Source organism: Fulmarus glacialis, unplaced genomic scaffold, assembly GCF_000690835.1.
Source record: "Fulmarus glacialis isolate BGI_N327 unplaced genomic scaffold, ASM69083v1 scaffold26450, whole genome shotgun sequence".
In the NCBI taxonomy this organism is placed as follows: Eukaryota; Metazoa; Chordata; class Aves; order Procellariiformes; family Procellariidae; genus Fulmarus; species Fulmarus glacialis.
Window position 1 is genome coordinate 20,227 of NW_009189986.1, and position 18,990 is coordinate 39,216.

Sequence of the window (18,990 nt, forward strand, 5' to 3'; positions counted from 1 at the left end):
ATGCTGTATGTAAAAGAAAATTTAAATTCCAGGTTTTGCCCTTTAACTCTTCTGACAGGTGCTGAGGTACAATTGTCCATACAAAATGCTTTGAGCTTAATGCTTGTGTACTGTGTTTTATTAAAATGAAAAACAGGTCACCCTTTTTTAGTACCAACTAATATTTATTTCATCAGATTCCATACATTTCAAGCCCTGTATTCAGACCTTCATATGGCATGAATAAAATCAATCCAGATGTTAGTGGGCCATTCAGGTGACTAGTACAAATCTGACTATACAGTACGCCCATACTGATTTGATGCTTGAATACATTTTGCAGGTTTCTTTCCTATTAATGCTTTTTAATTGTACATACTTCATACTCCTCCTTTAAGTGTCCTATACTCTTTCTCAAGCAAGTTTGCATACAACAGTCTTAGGTCTGAATAGAGGGATTCCACTTTGTGTGTCTATCCTAGCACGTGCTTATGTTTACTTCAGTGTACTGAGCAGTTTTGATCACTGGACATTTGGGGCCTTTTTTAGCTTAAATGGAAGAAATAGAGTCTGCATGAAATGAAGCCCCATAGCATTAACATTTGAAGCTAACAATAATGTGAAGTACAAAGTACAGTTTTGCAACAACATAGAGCATTCATCCTGAATAAGTCTACTTACTTTTTCTGCATGACGTCATATTTAAAAGCTAAATTTCAGTAGCAACGTTTTTTGGTGACAATTCAATATTTTGTTCTTTTTGTGGGTGTTCTGTTTGTTTGCAGTCAGATGAGTGAGCCTCATAGCGGTTTGACGCTCAAATGTGCCAAGTGTGGAGTAGTTTCAACAACAGCTTTGTCAGCCACCACCGCCAGTAATGCCATGTTAGTCCTGATCATTTACATCTTCTTGTTACAAATCTTATACAGTGCATGTGAGACAATAGTTTGATGACAACTGTGTTTGCTAACACTGTATAGAGTGCTGAGCACGTTTAAATACTTTTTAAAAAAAAAAAAAAAAAAGCAACTGTGTTTATTAACTGAATACAGGATATTCTTTAGATCATAAAGTACCGACACTGTTACATTCTTGTCTGTGATTTTCAAGTTAACTTGACAAAGTGCCATCCTTAAATATGTTTTATTTTAATAGTGAGCTTTTAATCATTTTTTACAATATTACAGTGCTGCTTTTCTCTTTCTTTCAATAGGGCATCCCTTTGGAGTTCCTGTGTGGTGTTGCCACTTCTGGCCCTAACTTGGATGTCTGCAGTTCTGGCCATGACAGACAAAAGATCAATATTATTTCAAATACTTTTTGCAGTATTTGATTCATTACAAGGCTTTGTTATTGTCATGGTCCATTGTATTCTCCGAAGGGAGGTGAGGAATGGCTTCCCAGTTTTCTAAAGGGCTGTGCTCCTGTTAATCTCTCAACTGCTCTTTAATGTTATATACAGCTTGCACTGCGGAAATATATTTCATAGAAAGAGAAAAGTGTTTTATGGTGAGAAGTAGAGGAACAAGTGAAAGAGAGAGGGAGAAGATCACTTAATTCCAGGTGCAGAATGTCAGTTTCAGTATAAAACTGTACCACTTAATTAAAGCTGGCTTTTAATCAATCCCAAGTTCAGTTTATTTTTAAGTGTTAGCCTTTCTCAATATTGTGAGTATAGGCAAATACTTACATGAATGCCCTTTTCCTGAAAACCAAAAGCTATAGATTTTTACAGTCTCTAAAACTTACTCAAACACAAAATGATTTCTGCTTATACTGTCCCTGAAAGAGGACACAAGGAGGTGAGGTGTTACGTTGATGAAGATCTACCCTTCAGTTCTACAACTCAGGTACATACTTAAGGTAACATACTTAAGCTATGGGGACAGTGAGGATGAAGACAGATGAATGCTTTGAGAACAGCAAGGAAAAGCTAGTACCCCTGGCCTGCCCTTCACAGATGAGCATCACCCACTGCAGAATTCATCAACATTGAAATCTGATGTCAAAGCTATCACACAAGTGCTCTTTAACCCAGCTCTGGTGACAGCTTCACTAACCTATCATCTAACCTGTTAACTAACCCTACATTTTTATTGAGATAGATGATAGGTTTGAGAGCAGTAACACAACAGCTTTGCCGGCAGATCTGTGGTAGTGGGACCATCTATCAAAAATGAGCGGGCGGAACCCAGACTGGAGAGCAGTAACCTGGTCCACTGGCATACTTATGTGTTAACCATTTATCAACTTCAGGGTATTTACCACACCAATAAACCAAATTACACTGTCTAGCATGGTTCCTTGTGATTGGCAAGAGTTATTCAAAAGCACTTCAGGACTAAAAAAAGAGGAAAATGTTTCAGGAAATGATTATTGTCAACGCTGAGTGAGGACTCTCACATGGTGGTTTCCCTTTCCACCATTCCCTTTAAACGTTGAAACTCACTATATTAATGAAAAAGAATTATGAGTGGCATAATTTATTGCAATCTTTCAGTAGTATACCACTTTGCCTGAACTTTATATCACTATCCTATACAGTATGCATACGTGATTATCTTATCAAAGAATTAAGTTTCCAATTTTTAAGGAAAAAGCTTATTAATATCTTGCAGAAAATAGCCCCTTCCATTGTGCTGACTCCATCCCACTTTATTCAAACTGTTAGAGGCCATGAACTTTTGTTTTTCTTAGTTTATCAGCTTTCATAGTGGAAGGCGCTTATCTCCTTTAATACCTTTTCTTTTTTCTTTTTTTTCTTTTCTTTTTTTTTTTTTTTTTGTTCAGGATAAAAATATATGCAGAGTAAGAGATAATACTCAAGACAAATCTATTTTATGTAGAACTGTCCTGCTATCCCCTTATTTTCTATAGCATTTTCTTTTCCCATATGATTTACATTTGTGAAAAAGGGTATTCTCATCCGTAGAACTGAATGCCATCATTTCACATATTCTTTTAGTAAAATGGTAAGACACTGCAACTATTTTTACTTAAATTTTTCAGTAGAAAGAATGGCAGTTCCATACTGGTTTTCCTGTCTATAAAATGTGTATTTCCCTTGGCATACCACCTCCCACTTACTGTCCTAAGGAACAATTTTTATTTTAAAATATATATCTTTAGCTCAAGGTTGCAGATGAAACCTTCAAAAACAAAGCAGTATAAACAACATTATCTTTCATAGAAACATAGAACCACAGAATATCTTGAGTTGGAAGAGGGACCCATAAGGATCATCAAGTCCAACTCCCTGCTCCTCGCAGGACTACCTAAACCTAAACCATATGACTAAGAGCGTTGTCCAAATGCTCCTTGAACTCTGGCAAGCTTGGTGCCGTGGCCACTTCCCTGGGGAGCCTGTTTCAGTGACCGATCCCCCTCCCAGTGAAGAACCTTTTCCTAATGTCCAATCTGAACACTTGCCCTGACACAGCTTCGTTCCATTTCCTAATTCTATTTCTTCATGTCCTGATTCTATTTCCTCCTGTCCTTTGTGAGGATGCAGACAGGTTGGAACACATACCTGGTTATCAGTCATGGATTTTGTCAAAAAACAGACCAAAATCCATAAGAAATTCTAAAAGTAACATAGCATAACACTGTATAAAATAAAAAAAAAAAATCAGACATTAAAGCCTGCCCCAGTGCAGTAATGCAGGAGTTTATTTGGAAAAAAAATTTGACTGCTTAAGATGAAATTGAACAGGCATCTTCCCACAATACCCCAAGCCTTGAATTCAAGACAGGTTCCCTAAAAAAAAGCTGTTTGCTGCAAATGCTTCATTCCCACGGAACACTTTGATATTGCTGAACATCTCATGGAAACGTTCTTGTCTGACCCTACTCACAGGCAGGACTGTGGTGATAGAGGTGGAATTAGTCTTTTCTATAAGTAAACTCAGTTTTCAAATTTGTAGGGCACCTTGACTTGAACAACTTTTAACTCATTGGTTCTAGTACAAGCAATATGCAAAAATATCTGCTTATAAAGATATTTATACAGGAATTTAGAATCTTAATTGTTTGTGTGTAGGCTATCAGCTAGTTATGGTTTATATTTCATTCACTGCTCTGTTAGCAAATCACATATACGTATCTCATCTAACTGCAAAGAATCGTTACTTCGTTTAACTACTAAAAGGAGTTGTTCCTGCAAGCCAGTCTTGGCAGTTACACCTCCTGGTACTAACACTGAAATTCTAGAAGAAAGGCATTTGATAAAAAAGCTAATCAATCTGTCTACATGTTATTTTAAAAAACGACCTCACGAGAAGATTTCCCAGTGAGGCCCAAAAAGCACCTAGGTTTGATAAGGTTGTCCCTTATCAAAAAGGGGAAGTTTTTTCTTCATTCATGACAATTTAGGCAGAAGTAAATGTACAGAGACAACTTATTCACTAATCAGTAGATTATCTCCAGTCAAGGGGATGATAGTAGTGGTGGTAGAAGACAAAGAAGCCTAGGCATATTGCTGTTTGAACTGTATTTGACAGAATCTTTTTTAGTCCTCCAGATTTAAATTGTAAACTGGGCAAAACACTTGAGGAACTAATTAAGGTTTTGGGTTGTTGTTTTTTTTTTTCACATGGGAAAAGGAAATGAATAGAAAGCTCTTGAAGAACAGCAAAGAAGTAAAAGTTGATGCACTTGAAACAATTTTTGTTTCAAAAATGTGTATGGTCTGCACTTATATAGACCAGTTTGCAGCAGCAAAGACATAATTGTTTACTGCAACAAGTTCCTACACAGAAAGAGGTGTAACTCCAGTAAGTTATATTTCAATCTGGCTCTAGAAAGTCTGGCTTTCTTAGCTCCAGAGACTCTTAGGTGAGTAGAAGCCAAGATAGTGGCCATCATGCACGGTGTGCAGTGCAGTCTTTGCACTGCACAGGGTACCTCCCAGCTGAAAGAATAGTCTGTTACTTTCTGTTGTCTGCAAAAGCATTTTGCTCTGCCAGTGCCTGTCAGGGAAACCCTGCCAACATATTTGTCACTCTTGATGACAGCTACAAAGCTATCTCAGTTATAGCCTATAGGATTGATATATTTATAGCATGCCAGCACAGGCAAAGCAATAATTCTGACTGTCAGGAAAAAAAAATATGGGCTGGAATATGTCACCATAAAATTCAAATAAAGAGGACAGCCCTGCTTTACTATGCCTTTATTGTTGTTACATTACAGAAAGACACAGACTTTTACAATTACATATATAAACCCCGCATTTTTCCTCTTAGTTATATTGATATGAAAACATTTTTTACTTTCTCTAGCATGCTACACTGAGGATCTTGTGTGACAAGGGCTGCATTAGGAAGCCAGGGACGTTCACTGAGTAAGACATACAACTAGAAAAGAACTAAGTGATGTGTTGTGTCTATTTCTGCCCTCCATCAATTCAGGGTCTTTTGGAAAGACATTAAATCTTTTTATATGTTCATTTCCTAACTTCTAAGATAACTATAATACTTCTTAAGCATGAGACCTCTTATAGACCATTTGGAAATTAGGAAAGAAAAATGCAAAGTAAGAGTTAGCTATTATTACTTTATGTTGCCTTCTTAGTCAGAGAGCCTACTTTTTTTCCCCCCCTCTTCTTGCTGTTTAAATACCTAGTTGGGCATTGGAAAATGGTGAGGTATGTGTCGCAGAACAGAGAAAGGTTAGTGCTGAAGCTTCTCCATCAGAGCAAAATTGTTTGCCTGACCTGCTTGAACACAAGATGCTCTAAAGCTAATTTGAATCACACTGAGTAACTCCTGTTAATGCTGGTGATGGGAAGAACCCACAAGTATTTTCTTCTTTTGCTGTGCTCTGCTGACTAGAGAGCATTTGGATTAAATGCATCGTTGGCGTCTGAAGCCTACATTTCTGTATTACAGGAGAAAAATAAAGAGTACATGAGTAGGGAGAGGGTAAGTTATAAATGCTTAGAGTTGGTTACTGTTGCTAAGGAAACCACTTCCCTAGTATCAGCACGTTCATCACATCTGTCTCTCCTGCTCTGCCTGGCTCTAAGAAAATCTTGATCTTAAAAGGCAGGGAGAAAATACAAGATTATATTTCAATGTAAAGACAGCATAGTCTTTACATAAACAAGTTTGAACAAGCAGTTTAGAAAAATAAGCTGGTATTTAGAAAGTTCAGCCTTTTTGTTTCTGACTTGTGTGAGGACACCTAGAAGTTGCAACATATGTCGATATGATGGATACAGCTACATTTGACATTCTGTTAACATGTTCAAATCATATGCTGCTTGCACTTCAGAAATTCTGTAAGAAACATGCACATTTAAGAGGATCCTAACATCAAGATTCACCACCTTAATATAGAAGGTAGTGAAAGTAGGACATGAGATTCTTGAGATCTGTGGAGCTATCTGAACTGAGGAAGTTTCATGAACACAGAGTCCCAAAAATAAGGAGGACCACTGCACAGAGTGAGATCACACAGTATGTTCTGAAGTAATAATGCTTTGGGTCAAGCATCACAAGGCTTGAGATGAGATTCAGCACAGCTAGGGATGCTTTGGAGGGAGGGGGTTTTTATTTTATTTTTTTGTCAAATCACTGTGCCAGCGCTTATCCAAGAGCATAAAACTCTGAAGTGTGACCTGACTTCAGCATTGATGAAGTGAGAGAAGACTTAGATTAAATTTGCAAAAACTGGGAGATGCTAAATTAAATTAACGTCAGACACATGGAAAACCACAGCAAGTGCAGTGCCTAAAATCAGAATCTGAGTCACAATACAGGTCAAGCACACTTTACATTACTACATGTGGGAAGTCTCGGTGTTTTGAAATCAATCCAAACCTTCCCACCTTGCTTCATTCTTCTTTCTGCTTTATATTAGTCTTCTTCCAACTGCAACAGTCACTTATCAAGACTGCAGAACACTACTCTTTTAAGGGTTGAGCACTTTAAAATAATACTTTCTAATTACAAAAATAAATAATTTTTTTCTTTTGCATTTTCCATTTTGTGAAAGCTCTTAAACAGCTAGCAGTAGACTACGATGTATTGAAAAGGGACAGCTTTTCATCATCAACAATTAATGAATTATCCTCTTCTGCTGTTTACAAAATATCCATGAGTAGAATTCCATTTTTTCCCATTTAATTATTCTGAACAAGACATCAAGTAATTTCTACAGATAGTAAATGGAATGTAGAATTTTGTAGGCATTTCGTTGAGAGTACTTTCATATTCAAGCAAGAAATGATACTAGTTTGTTTTGATTGGAGGTCACCCAACTAAGTTTCTGTTTTCGCAGTCACATCTTGCAGTCAGGTTGCTGATATGAACACTTGCATTTCTGGAACCAAAATTCACATTTGAAAACTTTCCATTCCAAAAGTTGCCTTGCTGTCCTTACTGTGGTACATGTGAGAAAGCAGCAAAATGTGTTTGCATTCTACTGTCAGCAAACAGGAACTGCACTTTTATTTTGAATGTGCCTCTCTGTTGAACCACATCTTTCTAACAAAAGTGTTGTGTAATAGTATTTCTTTAGACATACATAGACATAAATAGCCTTTCCTATGAAAAGATAATTCCTCAAAATACACTTGTGTTTTAGGGACAAGTCTTCAAATTTACTTTATGGATTATATTAGTAAACAGTAATTTCTCAGAAGTTCCTTTTTTTCTTCTAGTTTCAAGAAACCAGATTCTGTGCAAACAGTCCACTTTTCTTCTTCTTGTGCTCACACTGAAGATATTTACCTGATCTGAAGAGTTTTACTCCTAGAAGAGATGCATGAGATTCCCTATACATGGAGTTAGAGATTATGATTGGAATCAGTAACATCTTTCAAATTGACTTATTCTTTAAAGTATAATTAGGAGAGCACTATGCATCTAATTATAGTAACTGTTAAGAATTGTCCTTCAAGAATCTTACATTTATCAAGCAGAAGATACATTTTATTTTGCAATGGTTAATAGTTTATCTATTAATACTATCAGACCTGTACCAAACTGAATGAGAAGACAAAGCCAAATACTATCACCCAAGACAGATTTGGCTTGAGTACCAGATCATCACTGACTACTAGTTAATTCTGTCCATAGAAAAATCCAATTCTGTGGTCTTGATGTGATAGACTGACAGACTTTGCAGCAGCCACAAAATATAGCAAATGTATGAAATGGCAGAAATAAGCATTTGCCTTTACTGCTTTCAATTTATTAAGTATGCTAAAGAAAAGTCATGCATTGTATTCCATGCAGTTTAATTTAATCTTTAATAGGAGTAGACCATATGATCTTGTACAAGAATCAGTATAAGATATTGTTTTCGCAGGTTCAAGATGCATTCAGATGTCGACTGAGAAATTGCCAGGATCCAATCAATGCAGATTCTTCAAGTTCTTTTCCTAATGGACATGCTCAAATCATGGTTAGCTTTCATTTTCTTCTTTGACTATTAATTTAGTGTTCCTATCCAAAAGAAAAAACTTACAGTATTGTACGTGGCAAGTATGCACAGCTGAAATATTAACACCATTTTTAAGCGTAAAGTCTGTTTAGGTAATTACCTGCTTGCTTAAATCTCTTAGCAAGTTTCAAATTATTGGTGTGATCATTTAGTGGAGCATAGTGAATTAGTATCTTCCGTCGGTGTTCTTTATGACAAATGATTTGTACAAAAAAGAATGAGAAAGTAATCTAATAATATATCGTAACTTTTTCTACTGTTGGTGTAAAAAGCACTGTTGCATTTGAGGGTCTTCCCTTCATGAGGCCTTGAAAAATGTTCAAACTAAGCCAGACAAGGAGAAAGAGCTAGAGATTCTAGAGGGGGAATCTATTTAGTGGCTCGAATTAAGGAGATAGTGAATGGCTCAGTATGCCAATTTGGATTTACTAATATTGTCAGGTAGTATATTAAGACAAAATATTGGTCCCTTTACTTTCAATGACAGTTTGTCATTTACTATAATGGGGACAGAATCAGGCCCTCAAAAAAATGCAAGGCTCAGCAAGCAGATGCCCTTCAAAAATGATGACTCAAAAAGAATCCAATGTTTGGACTTCACAAGCAAGAAAGAGAGCAGTTTTATTAAACATTTTTTGTGCAATAAACTTTTTGTGGAAATAAAAACATAATTAAAAATTACTTGAATTCTCTAACAGGATAAATAGTTTTATTTAACTGTGAAAAGTGTGCTTGGATTTTCAACTGTTAAAGTTAATTCTTAAAATTCATTTTTGGCTGATGAAATAAATAATGGTTGTTTTCAGGGAGTACAAAGTTTATGTGATTACATTAGTAGCAAGGATGGACAGAGTGTTATATAACAAATAACTACTTCACAACAAATTAATGACGTTTCAGGCAGGGTGGACTAATTGGATTACACATATTCACAGCAATTTGTATTGCAGGCTATTTTCCATACTTCTGTTTATAAAATTACTATGAAAAGCTTCCTTAAAGATGTTCCTTCAATGAGATGTAGAAGTTACTCTTCCATATACATAAAGAACTATACACTGTATCGTTTTATTAAAATTATATACTCTACTTCCACCTATTTTATTTTATTTTTTCTGGTCAGGCAGCATACATTGAAAACCACCCAGTTATACTTTAGGAAACTTTGTAAAGCTCTGCTGTTGTAAAACAATACACTTCACCTTCTCAGCAACAAGAAACCACTTTTAAGAGACTATGACTCTGTAAGTAGGACATTTTGGAAGCGCTAGTTGGCAAAAAGGTATTGTGGTTTCTTTTCAATTAATAATTGTTGTCCTGTTTCATTGTTTCTTGTTACAGACTGATTTTGAAAAGGACGTGGACATTGCTTGTCGGTCAGGTAAGAACATTGAGAGAGTATTTAGAAACAAAAAGAAGTCTTGTACTAGTTCCTTGTGAAGTGAAAACCAGAAAAATATCAGGTTTTAATTGTTTACAGCACATATTTATAAATGTAAACAAAAAACGTGATGCCACTGTACAAATACATTTATTTCATTTTCTTACAAAAATCTTTTACTAGAATACAGCAGTTGGGAAGCAGCCAAAGGTGTGATTGTCTCTTGGAAGGCAAATGGTTTTGGAAAGATCAGTCTTAACACACAAAACTTTCTTTGCCCTGGTATACAAGCAAATGTGAAACAGTCATTTTGCTATAAAAAAAAACCCAAAATTGATATAGTGTGTCTTAACAGCTACGTGTATGAAGGATGCATCAATTGGTGTTAATTTTAAAGAGGCTAAGTTTTTTAGGACTCTAAATGAAATCAACAGTAACTTAAGCAACATGGTATCAGGAAAGCGAAATTTGATTCCACTTTACTGGAACAAGTTGGGTTTTTTTTAAGATGTTTCAGTAGTGTGGTCTTCAATGAGTCAGCTACGTCTGTTTCTGCGTATTAAAAATAACACATTTTAAGCAATTTATTTGCCAACCTTGCTTAAACAAAATACAGTATAAAATAAATGACCATTTAAACCCTATAGAAATTTTTAAACCCTGGAGATATTCCTAAAGGACAGTTTTCCTAGGGAGGCAATCCTGCCTAGACACCCTCAATTTTCAATGAAGGGAGAAAGAAAGAGAGAGAGGGTGTCCTCTCCGCAGGGTGAGTCAGGGCAGAAGCCTGACTTAGCTGTTCTGCATCACCCACCTGAAGGACACTGTCTGTCTTCACTATATGGGGAGCCAAGAAAGCTGATCTCATTAATTAAGGTAAAAAAACCTTTAAAAAACTGCCAGTTCCGTTTCTTGCAATATGGTAATAGTTCTTCCATATAGATTAGTTTTAATATGTACATGTATTTGAAGGGAGCAGGATAGTACATTGTAACACAAATGCATGTCTGTCACCATCCAATGCAGACAAAAGTCCAGCATTGGTCCACGTGGCTCCTACTTCTTACCTTTGCCAACATAGCTCTGCAGTATGGAGAGCCTTGTCAGGGCATCCTTAAGGATATGGACTTTGAATACAGTTATGAACAGGATTTACTAGATAAACATTTAAACTCAGTTTCTTTTAATGAAAGATTTAAGAATAGGTCACTGGTTGAAGTGTCTAACAAGTGTGACTGGAAACAATGAAGCAGCCACACTGAAGTCAGATATTTGTGCACTGTTGTTTAAAGGCAAATTGTTCTTTTCATAATGGAAAAATGAAATGCAGTTTTGTGTGAGGTAGGAGAGTGGGATGCCTTATGAGCTGTTTGCTATGGAACATGGCAGTGAACTGACAGGTACTGGGGATTTGGGTCATCAGAGCCCTCAGGCTACCAAAAGGGATGTAAATTAACACCTGAGATACTTCAAGTTGTCTTACTGTCTCAGCCCATGAGCCGGATTTTATTGCACAAACTATCACTGGTGTGAATTAAAGTATTTTCAACTGGGACAAGAGAATCCTTTCACCCAGCTGGAATAAGCCCAGTAATTGGTTACTTTAATTTTTTCTTTTTTCTTACTGTCTATCCTTTTACTTTAATTACAAATGTTGAATTATAGACTTATATTTATTTTTTAAGATCAATAATTGTGATTGAATAGATGCTTTGTTTTTGAATGCATCCTCCAGTACTCCTGGAAGTTTTGCATTCTATCCCAGGATTAACAACTTTTACATGTGGAGCCTACCCCAACAAAAAATTGCTGAATGTTGCTACAAGTTTGACCAAGAAGGTCTAGGCCAACACCAAAAGCGGATTATGACTGTTTTATGAGACATGTTTATAGTTTTTATAACCTTTTCAGATGCAGCAAAGTATGTCTTTCTGATACCAATGGAATTTCTTCCCAATGTGGTTGCTTTTTTGTCACTTCTATTTAAAAAATAATTTAACACAGAAGAGTTTAAAAAAGCCAGTGAAAAGGAACATTTAGGAGCTCAGGAACACGTTATAGTTATAATTTTATGGTAGGTCATTACAATGGATTGACAAAATGATTCTGCCTTACAATCTGTTTGACATTTTCCAGGAGGTTATGTGGAGTTAATAATAGCAGTACAGATGTGATAGCGCATTTTTTTTGAAAACCCTAAACCGAGTTCCACATGGCAGGCTTTTGCTTAAGCTGTAGGTCACCTAAGATCTATGCAAGGACTGGTTTTAATTTATATAAATGACTGAAGCTTAGTCAGAGATCTGTGTCAGTTATACACAGTCGATTAAGAGATACTGATTTAAAAAAAAAAAAAAAAAACTTTCCCAAAACAATATTTAGAGAATAAAAGTTATTAAATGGATAGAAAAAGAGTTAAGAAGATGCACTGGTAAAGGGAGCGCTTCTAAATAAAACCACAAGAAAAAGCAGTGTTAGGCAGACATGGTTCCATGTTGTAAGAATTCTGTTCTCTGACCCACAGTTCTGCATAAAGACATTGGACCTTGCAGAGCAGCTACTGTAACAGGAACACTTTCTAGAATTTCACTAAATGATGAAGAGGAGGAGAAGGGACCAAACCCTGAAGGAATGAGCTATTCTACCTTGCCTGGAAACATCATCTCCAAAGTCATCATCCAGCAACCAACAGGTCTCCACATGCCTATGAGTATGAGTGAACTGGCCAATCAGTGCTTGAAAAAAGACAACAGTGAGTTGCGGAGGACTGTGTATTTATGCACTGATGATAATTTGAGAGGTGCAGATATGGACATAGTCCATCCTCAAGAACGGATGATGGAAAGTGACTATATAGTCATGCCCCGGGGCTCAGTAAATACCCAGCCATCACTGAAAGATGAGAGCAAAATGAATATAGGCATGGATACGTTGCCTCATGAAAGGCTGCTGCATTACAAAGTTAATCCAGAGTTCAATATGAATCCCTCTGTAATGGACCAATTTAATATCAATTTAGACCAGCATCTTCCCACCCAAGAACATATGCAGAATTTACCATTTGAGCCCCGCACAGCAGTGAAGAATTTCATTGCCTCAGAGCTGGATGACAATGCAGGATTATCAAGAAGTGAAACTGGATCCACAATATCAATGAGCTCTTTAGAGGTCAGTGGTGCATAAACAAATTGCATGCTCTGTTGTTCTAATTATATAAGACAATAAATTGTGTCTCATGTCTAAGGGATGAAGCTAATGTTTTAATTCAGTATAAATTGTTGTTTGGGATCATACACTGCTGTTCATATTTCTCTTATTATCAGAAGTGTTTATACCTAGAAAACAAGATTAAAGTTTCAGAGCCAGTCTGTATGAAACTTTATAATTCTGGAGATTTAACATTCCACATGACTGTAAAGGATTTCGTGACCTACTAGGTAAAGTCCACTGGAAAATACTGTGTTGCTATGAGAAGAAAAACTATTCCTGCAAGATACAAGTGATAATCATTGAACCTACCTGTAACCACATGCAATTGAAAATATTTGCCATTTTGTTGCTGACAATCATATCTGTCTCAGATATGATAGGTCTGATTCTGCTCTCACTAGTGGAAATCTTGGATTCTTCCATCCAATAGTTCACCATTTACTGATTTAGTTTTGTTTGCATGTGTGTGCAGGCATTGGTACAACTGAAGTGTGCAATAGGTACAGGTGGACTTCATGCGGAGTATCCTAGATTCCAGTCAGATTGCAAAAGTGAACTGAAAAGCCTTTGAAAGGGATTCAGTTCATTACTACAATCTGTCTGTGGGATTTAAACTTTATAAAAGTGAAAACTATTTATAGCGTTTCTTAAGACCAAAGTGTCAAATACTGCCATTCCCATTAAGCTTTTACGTATGCAAAACCAAATGAAACACAGCATTTGGTGGGAAAGAAAAAGACAAAAGAGAAAAATATGGTACTTATTCTCTGAAAGAAGTTACAGATAGAAAAAAATTCTACTGTATGTGCAAACTTGAAGCCATTAGCTATTACTCTACAATGTTTGGACCCATCTGTAAAAAAACAGAGACTTTACCTGATTTTTCAATTGTTAGACACACAACTGTAGCTGATACTTCATAAATAGGGGATACTTATGGATATTTCTTTTAAAATGGGGTTGAAGTTTTATGTGTGGATCAACTGGAGAGTTTGGGCAGAAGATCAGAACTTGGTTTCTTTTCAAGAGATGCCTTTAAAAGCTTTGAAAGTGAAATATTTTCCATGCTGTTTATCTTGTGTGTGTAGTATTGTAAGTTTTTACAAGACATAATTTAACTGAAAAATATAATTGAAAAATGAAGTGTGGGGCTTTGCAAGTTATCAAATAGTATCCACTTTTTGTTTGTTGTTAAAGTGAATATGTATAATCTTGGGACAAATTTTCAAAATTATTTCTAAAAGACAGCTCTTTCAAAGCAAGTTTGCATCGTTAAAGAAGTTACTGCCTTCAGCTCAGGTATATTAGCCAATAGATCTTAGGTGGTGCACAGGAGTTCTCCAATTTAGTGCAACCCCAGAAGCAGGATAGCTAAGGTCAACTTCTAGTAGTATCCTCTCCTACCTATCTACAATACCGTCTTTTGTCAGATGTAGAGACTCAAATCCAGCCCAGTTAAGATTAGACATATGGGTGAGACATCTAGGGAAGGTTCATGATTCCTTGATAAGACAGACATACCTACCACCATACCATCCACTCCACCTGAGGTCTAAATTACTCTCCGGTGATGGCTCTTTCTTTCCATTGGTGATAAAGGCTATCTAGGAGACCTAAACAAAAGGAGACCTTAGTTAAGTTGTAAAAATTGGGACAATAACTACTTTGTCTTACATGGAATTCCAATTCCTGAGGCCACTTTGGAAAAAGTGCCTGAAAATCTATGAGCTTAATGTACTGCTCCTTTAATTTTTTTAACTGTATTTGTATCGTATTTTAAGCTTACCTCTAAGATGGGATATAGACACCAAATCTGAATCACCGTTCTGTATATCATTTTTATGCTCAGAAGAGATTACTAAGTATGTAGTAGAAGATGTAATAAAATATAAGAAAATACGGTAGCAAATATTTAGCCTCTTCTAACTTGGTAAACATATTAGGTTTAGAAAGCTGTATTTTGGTCCAGAAAGCTGTAAACAATTATGTTATTAAACCTGACCGAACCCAGCATAAGTCTATGTATTGGAAAAAAACAGATATTAGAGCAGATCAGAAATTAAAGGAACTGGTTTGGTTTTTGTGTCTGCCTTTGTGGTTCTCAACACTACTTGATTATATAGCATTACTTTATCTTTTGATAAGGATGTGTTGCAGTGAATTGAAGATAGGAACACAAAAAAAATTGTACATAGGAGAAAACCAGAGTCTCAAGCAGATCCAGATAAACACGTCCAGCCAGATAAAGAATGTGATTGTGGTTTTATGTATGCAGTGTGTAAGAAGCAAGGGTTGAGGTAAAGCCCCAAAATACTACTGGCTAGAACTGACCAGCTGGATTAACTTTTATCGCTGCCATAAACAAAATAAAGGAGGGTGGGCAAGGGATTTTTTTCAAAATATTTTTGATGTCCAGTACAATATAAATTTAGACGTTTTCAAGACCTTTCAAATGACAAGGCTTTGTCAGACACTATGAAGCTGCAAAACCTGCAGCAGGACATTCAAGATCATTCTGCACATATTTTTCCAGACAGAGCATGACTAGACTATCTCTAAAGGAGAAGAGCCTGAGCAGTAGGAAGCCTCCCTCTCCTATCAGCTCATACTGCTGTCCCACCCGAAGTCCAACATAAAAGCACATGGATTTCTGCTCTATAGGGGCAGTTCCCCTTTCATTTCTCTAGACAAACAGAGGTGTCCCAAAACAGGTGATGGAGGCCTCCTTTTGCGTCTTCTGCATAGTACAGGCAGTTGGGTTCCTCTACTGTTTTCCACTTTGTGTTTCTAGGTTCTTTCTCTGGAATTAGCACACTACTATTATTTTTATCATGTAATTATACATTAATTGTCACCTACCATGTAAGTAAAGTGCACTTAAGCAGTTGTGACCTGTGTTAACACAATTCTTCCTTTTTTTTTTTAAATTTAAGGTCAGTAATTATTAAGACCATAATAATGAGAATAGCTTACACAGCGGTTAGAGAATTTATCAATTTATCAGAATGCCTTAAGATGTCATGTGACGTATTTTCAGCCAAGGTCCAACCCAGCTTCTGATATAAGAAGTGTAATTATAAACCCACAAACACCTCTATCCACAAAAATACTGCAGGCATAACTGTTTGCAACTGGACATCCAGTAAAATACAATATATTGATGTACATACAATAGTTCTTATTTGTCCACTCATTTTATGGTAGATACTAGTCTTCGTGGCCATAAAACTGAAACAGAAGAATTAGAGGACACTTTGGAAAATATAAACCCTATTTTTTTTCACATCATAAAATAAAATTATTTATTTTAAATTTCATTTCCATCTTACTAGCGAAACACTAGAGTATTGTGTTTCAAGGAACCAGTTTGCAGAAATATATGCATTATCATTCATTCAAAGAATTCAACATGTTTGGAAAATTTAGGTTTTGTGTAACATCTTTACCTTCCTAAGTTCATGAAATCAATTATTTTTTATATTTTGCACATTCCAAGAGACAATCAGCCCTTAGAACAATTTGTGTCTCTTCAAATAATTAAAAAGTGTATATAGAGATAAACAGGCAAAAAACCAAAGCCATTAAAAGTGAAGGCTGAAATGTCAAGTCTTTTTCATGTTCTCTTCTATTTAGACTTTATATTCATTATGATAATTGAAGATGGATGTTTTGGAACACAACTAAAGTATCAGCACAAGTACGTATGTCCTGACTTCTAACTCTGCAGGGAGGATCCATCACCCCTACCATTAGATATCTAAATGTAGGCATTCCCCTTCTGATATGGAAAAAGAGCTTTTCATATTTGGCTCCCTATTAGAGTCAATGGAAAGAAATAGGCATTTTTAGGTCACTTTTACATATCTGCTCCAGGACAAAGTAAATCACACGCACTCAGTGCAAGTGTCTCTCTTCAGGTGCCATAGAGGAAGCCAGAATGAGTAGTTCAGACATAAACATTAAAAATGTCCTAAATTTAGTCAGATGAATCCTACAGTGTGTCACAAACTTTCTTCTAGTTTTTATATCTACATTTTTTTCTCAAGAAAATGCGTAGTTGGGAACAATCAAATGCTTCATTATATATTGAAGAATTTCAGCTTTCAAAAGATAGTCTGTGAATGCCATAATATTTACATACAAGTATTGCCCGACTAAGTAGAAATTTAAGGATCTGCAGATTCCCAATGTGCAAGTCAGTGATTTTTTGTTTTATTTGGTATGTACCCAACAGTACTTATGCGATCATAGGCACAGGCAGGCATATTAATACATCACGGAGTTTCTTAGGAGGAGTAATTGAACATCTGGTTAATCTCCTGCACATCCCTTATATGCATGGATTAAAACTGGCTTTGCCACCTTGGCATCGAAGAGGCTTGGAGTGTGCTCCTTCAGTTCAAACTGTTTTGATTTTAATGAAGAAAACATTCTCAATACACTCTTTTGGAATGCTTTTTGTTTTGAAAATGTACGCTCAGAGTGGTGTGCTCATTAAAATTAAATTACTTTGAAGTGAAGTAGTACATTCCCAGCCACTTAGATCCAGGGAATGGTTAGGAGGTTTAAACGCAGTGGAAGAAGCTGATCTGCAACATATCTTCAGGATAAGTAATTCTTTTCTTTTTATTGTGCAAAATAAATGCAAGAGGGACTAGATACCTGCGGCCTGACTATGCGAGGAGACTTGCATCGTTACCTTTGTGGAAGAAGAATGACAGGTTCTTTCAAGGGAACTATGGTTAGTGTAGTGTGAGCAGAAATGGAGAAGAGCTGAAAGAGACAGAGACTTTTAACTATTATAAGAGGAAGGGCATGCAAAGACAGGCAATAGAAACATAAAGGAAAAAAAGAGCATCTGCTTTATAAGAACAGGAAGAAAAGGACTTCCCAAACTGTCATGTAAAGGACTGGAATTCTCTTTCCAGTCTCGTATCTTCCTTTTTTATTTTTCTGCCTCAGTTTCTGCTATGAGATCTTTATGTGGAGAAAGACATAAAGGCCTCAGATGGGAAGTTGATTGTGTGACGAAAATAATTCTTCTGTATTCATTCATAAGAGCTCTTAATACATTCAAAGAAAGTTAACTCCAGAGCTCCTTGTCCAAATCACTGATGTGGGACTATAGGAAGAAAAAAATGTTATAGCTGAGAAAATAAAGGGATCCATTAAAGATAGTGAAGTGCAAACTAAAAGTAAAGGTATAGATAAAGAGGAGAGAAATGACAGACAGACCTGCCGAAAAAAAGCAAAAGAAAGATGGCAAAAATAGAGAAGAAGCTTAAAATGAAAGTGTTAGGAAGAATGAAATAAAAGCATCAGGAAAGGAGCAAGAACAGGGAAGAAGAGACGAAATACACAGTTAAAACAGTCAATCTTGCCAATAAAATACCAGAGCATCAGGCAGAACAAAAGCAAAGTGGTGTGAAGTCATTTTGATTTTTGATATGAGAAGTAAAAAAGAAGGGGAGAGAGAACAAAAATAGAGAGACAAGCACCGCAGGAATTTCCTTTTTATCATGTTTCCACATTGCATTTATTTTCAGGCATTCTGTTTCAAATATTTCTCTCCCTCCCGTTCCTCATTTCATTCTTCAATAAGCTGTGGAGACAGTTCTTGCCAATTTTGTGACTCTCAGTGAAATGAAGTCTAGCCTATAACAAGCCTCTCTTTCTTTCACTTGAGTGAGTAGGTCTCAGATTCCTCTGACTTCAGAAATTGATGCAGCTTATTTTTAGTTTACCATACAGGAGTCGGGGTAGACTCAGGCAGAGTTGATTCTAGGAACTGAAGATGTAAAGAACCGAAATTTTAGTCAGTATTATGAAATATAGCGTATATTTCATACTTTATAATATAAGCAGCTATCTTAACTACATATGATGCTTAAGAAACATATTTTCAATTGCTTGTCCATTTAAGAAACATTACATTTCCCCCCAAAGCTTTCAGAAACACAAAACAAGTAGTT

General features: G+C 36.1%; 1 protein-coding gene across 1 annotated transcript in view; it reads left to right on the forward strand.

Annotated features, from left to right (window-relative positions):
- The window catches only part of LOC104071147 (brain-specific angiogenesis inhibitor 3-like), a gene marked incomplete at its 3' end in the record, with an annotated part of 38,170 nt that overhangs the window by 14,075 nt on the left and 5,105 nt on the right, over positions 1 to 18,990 (forward strand). The window contains exons 6-10 of the mRNA XM_009584146.1: positions 765 to 863; positions 1,193 to 1,364; positions 8,293 to 8,388; positions 9,769 to 9,808; positions 12,333 to 12,976. Coding sequence (XP_009582441.1) covers positions 765 to 863; positions 1,193 to 1,364; positions 8,293 to 8,388; positions 9,769 to 9,808; positions 12,333 to 12,976 — 1,051 coding nt within the window. The remainder of the gene's footprint in view (positions 1 to 764; positions 864 to 1,192; positions 1,365 to 8,292; positions 8,389 to 9,768; positions 9,809 to 12,332; positions 12,977 to 18,990) is intronic.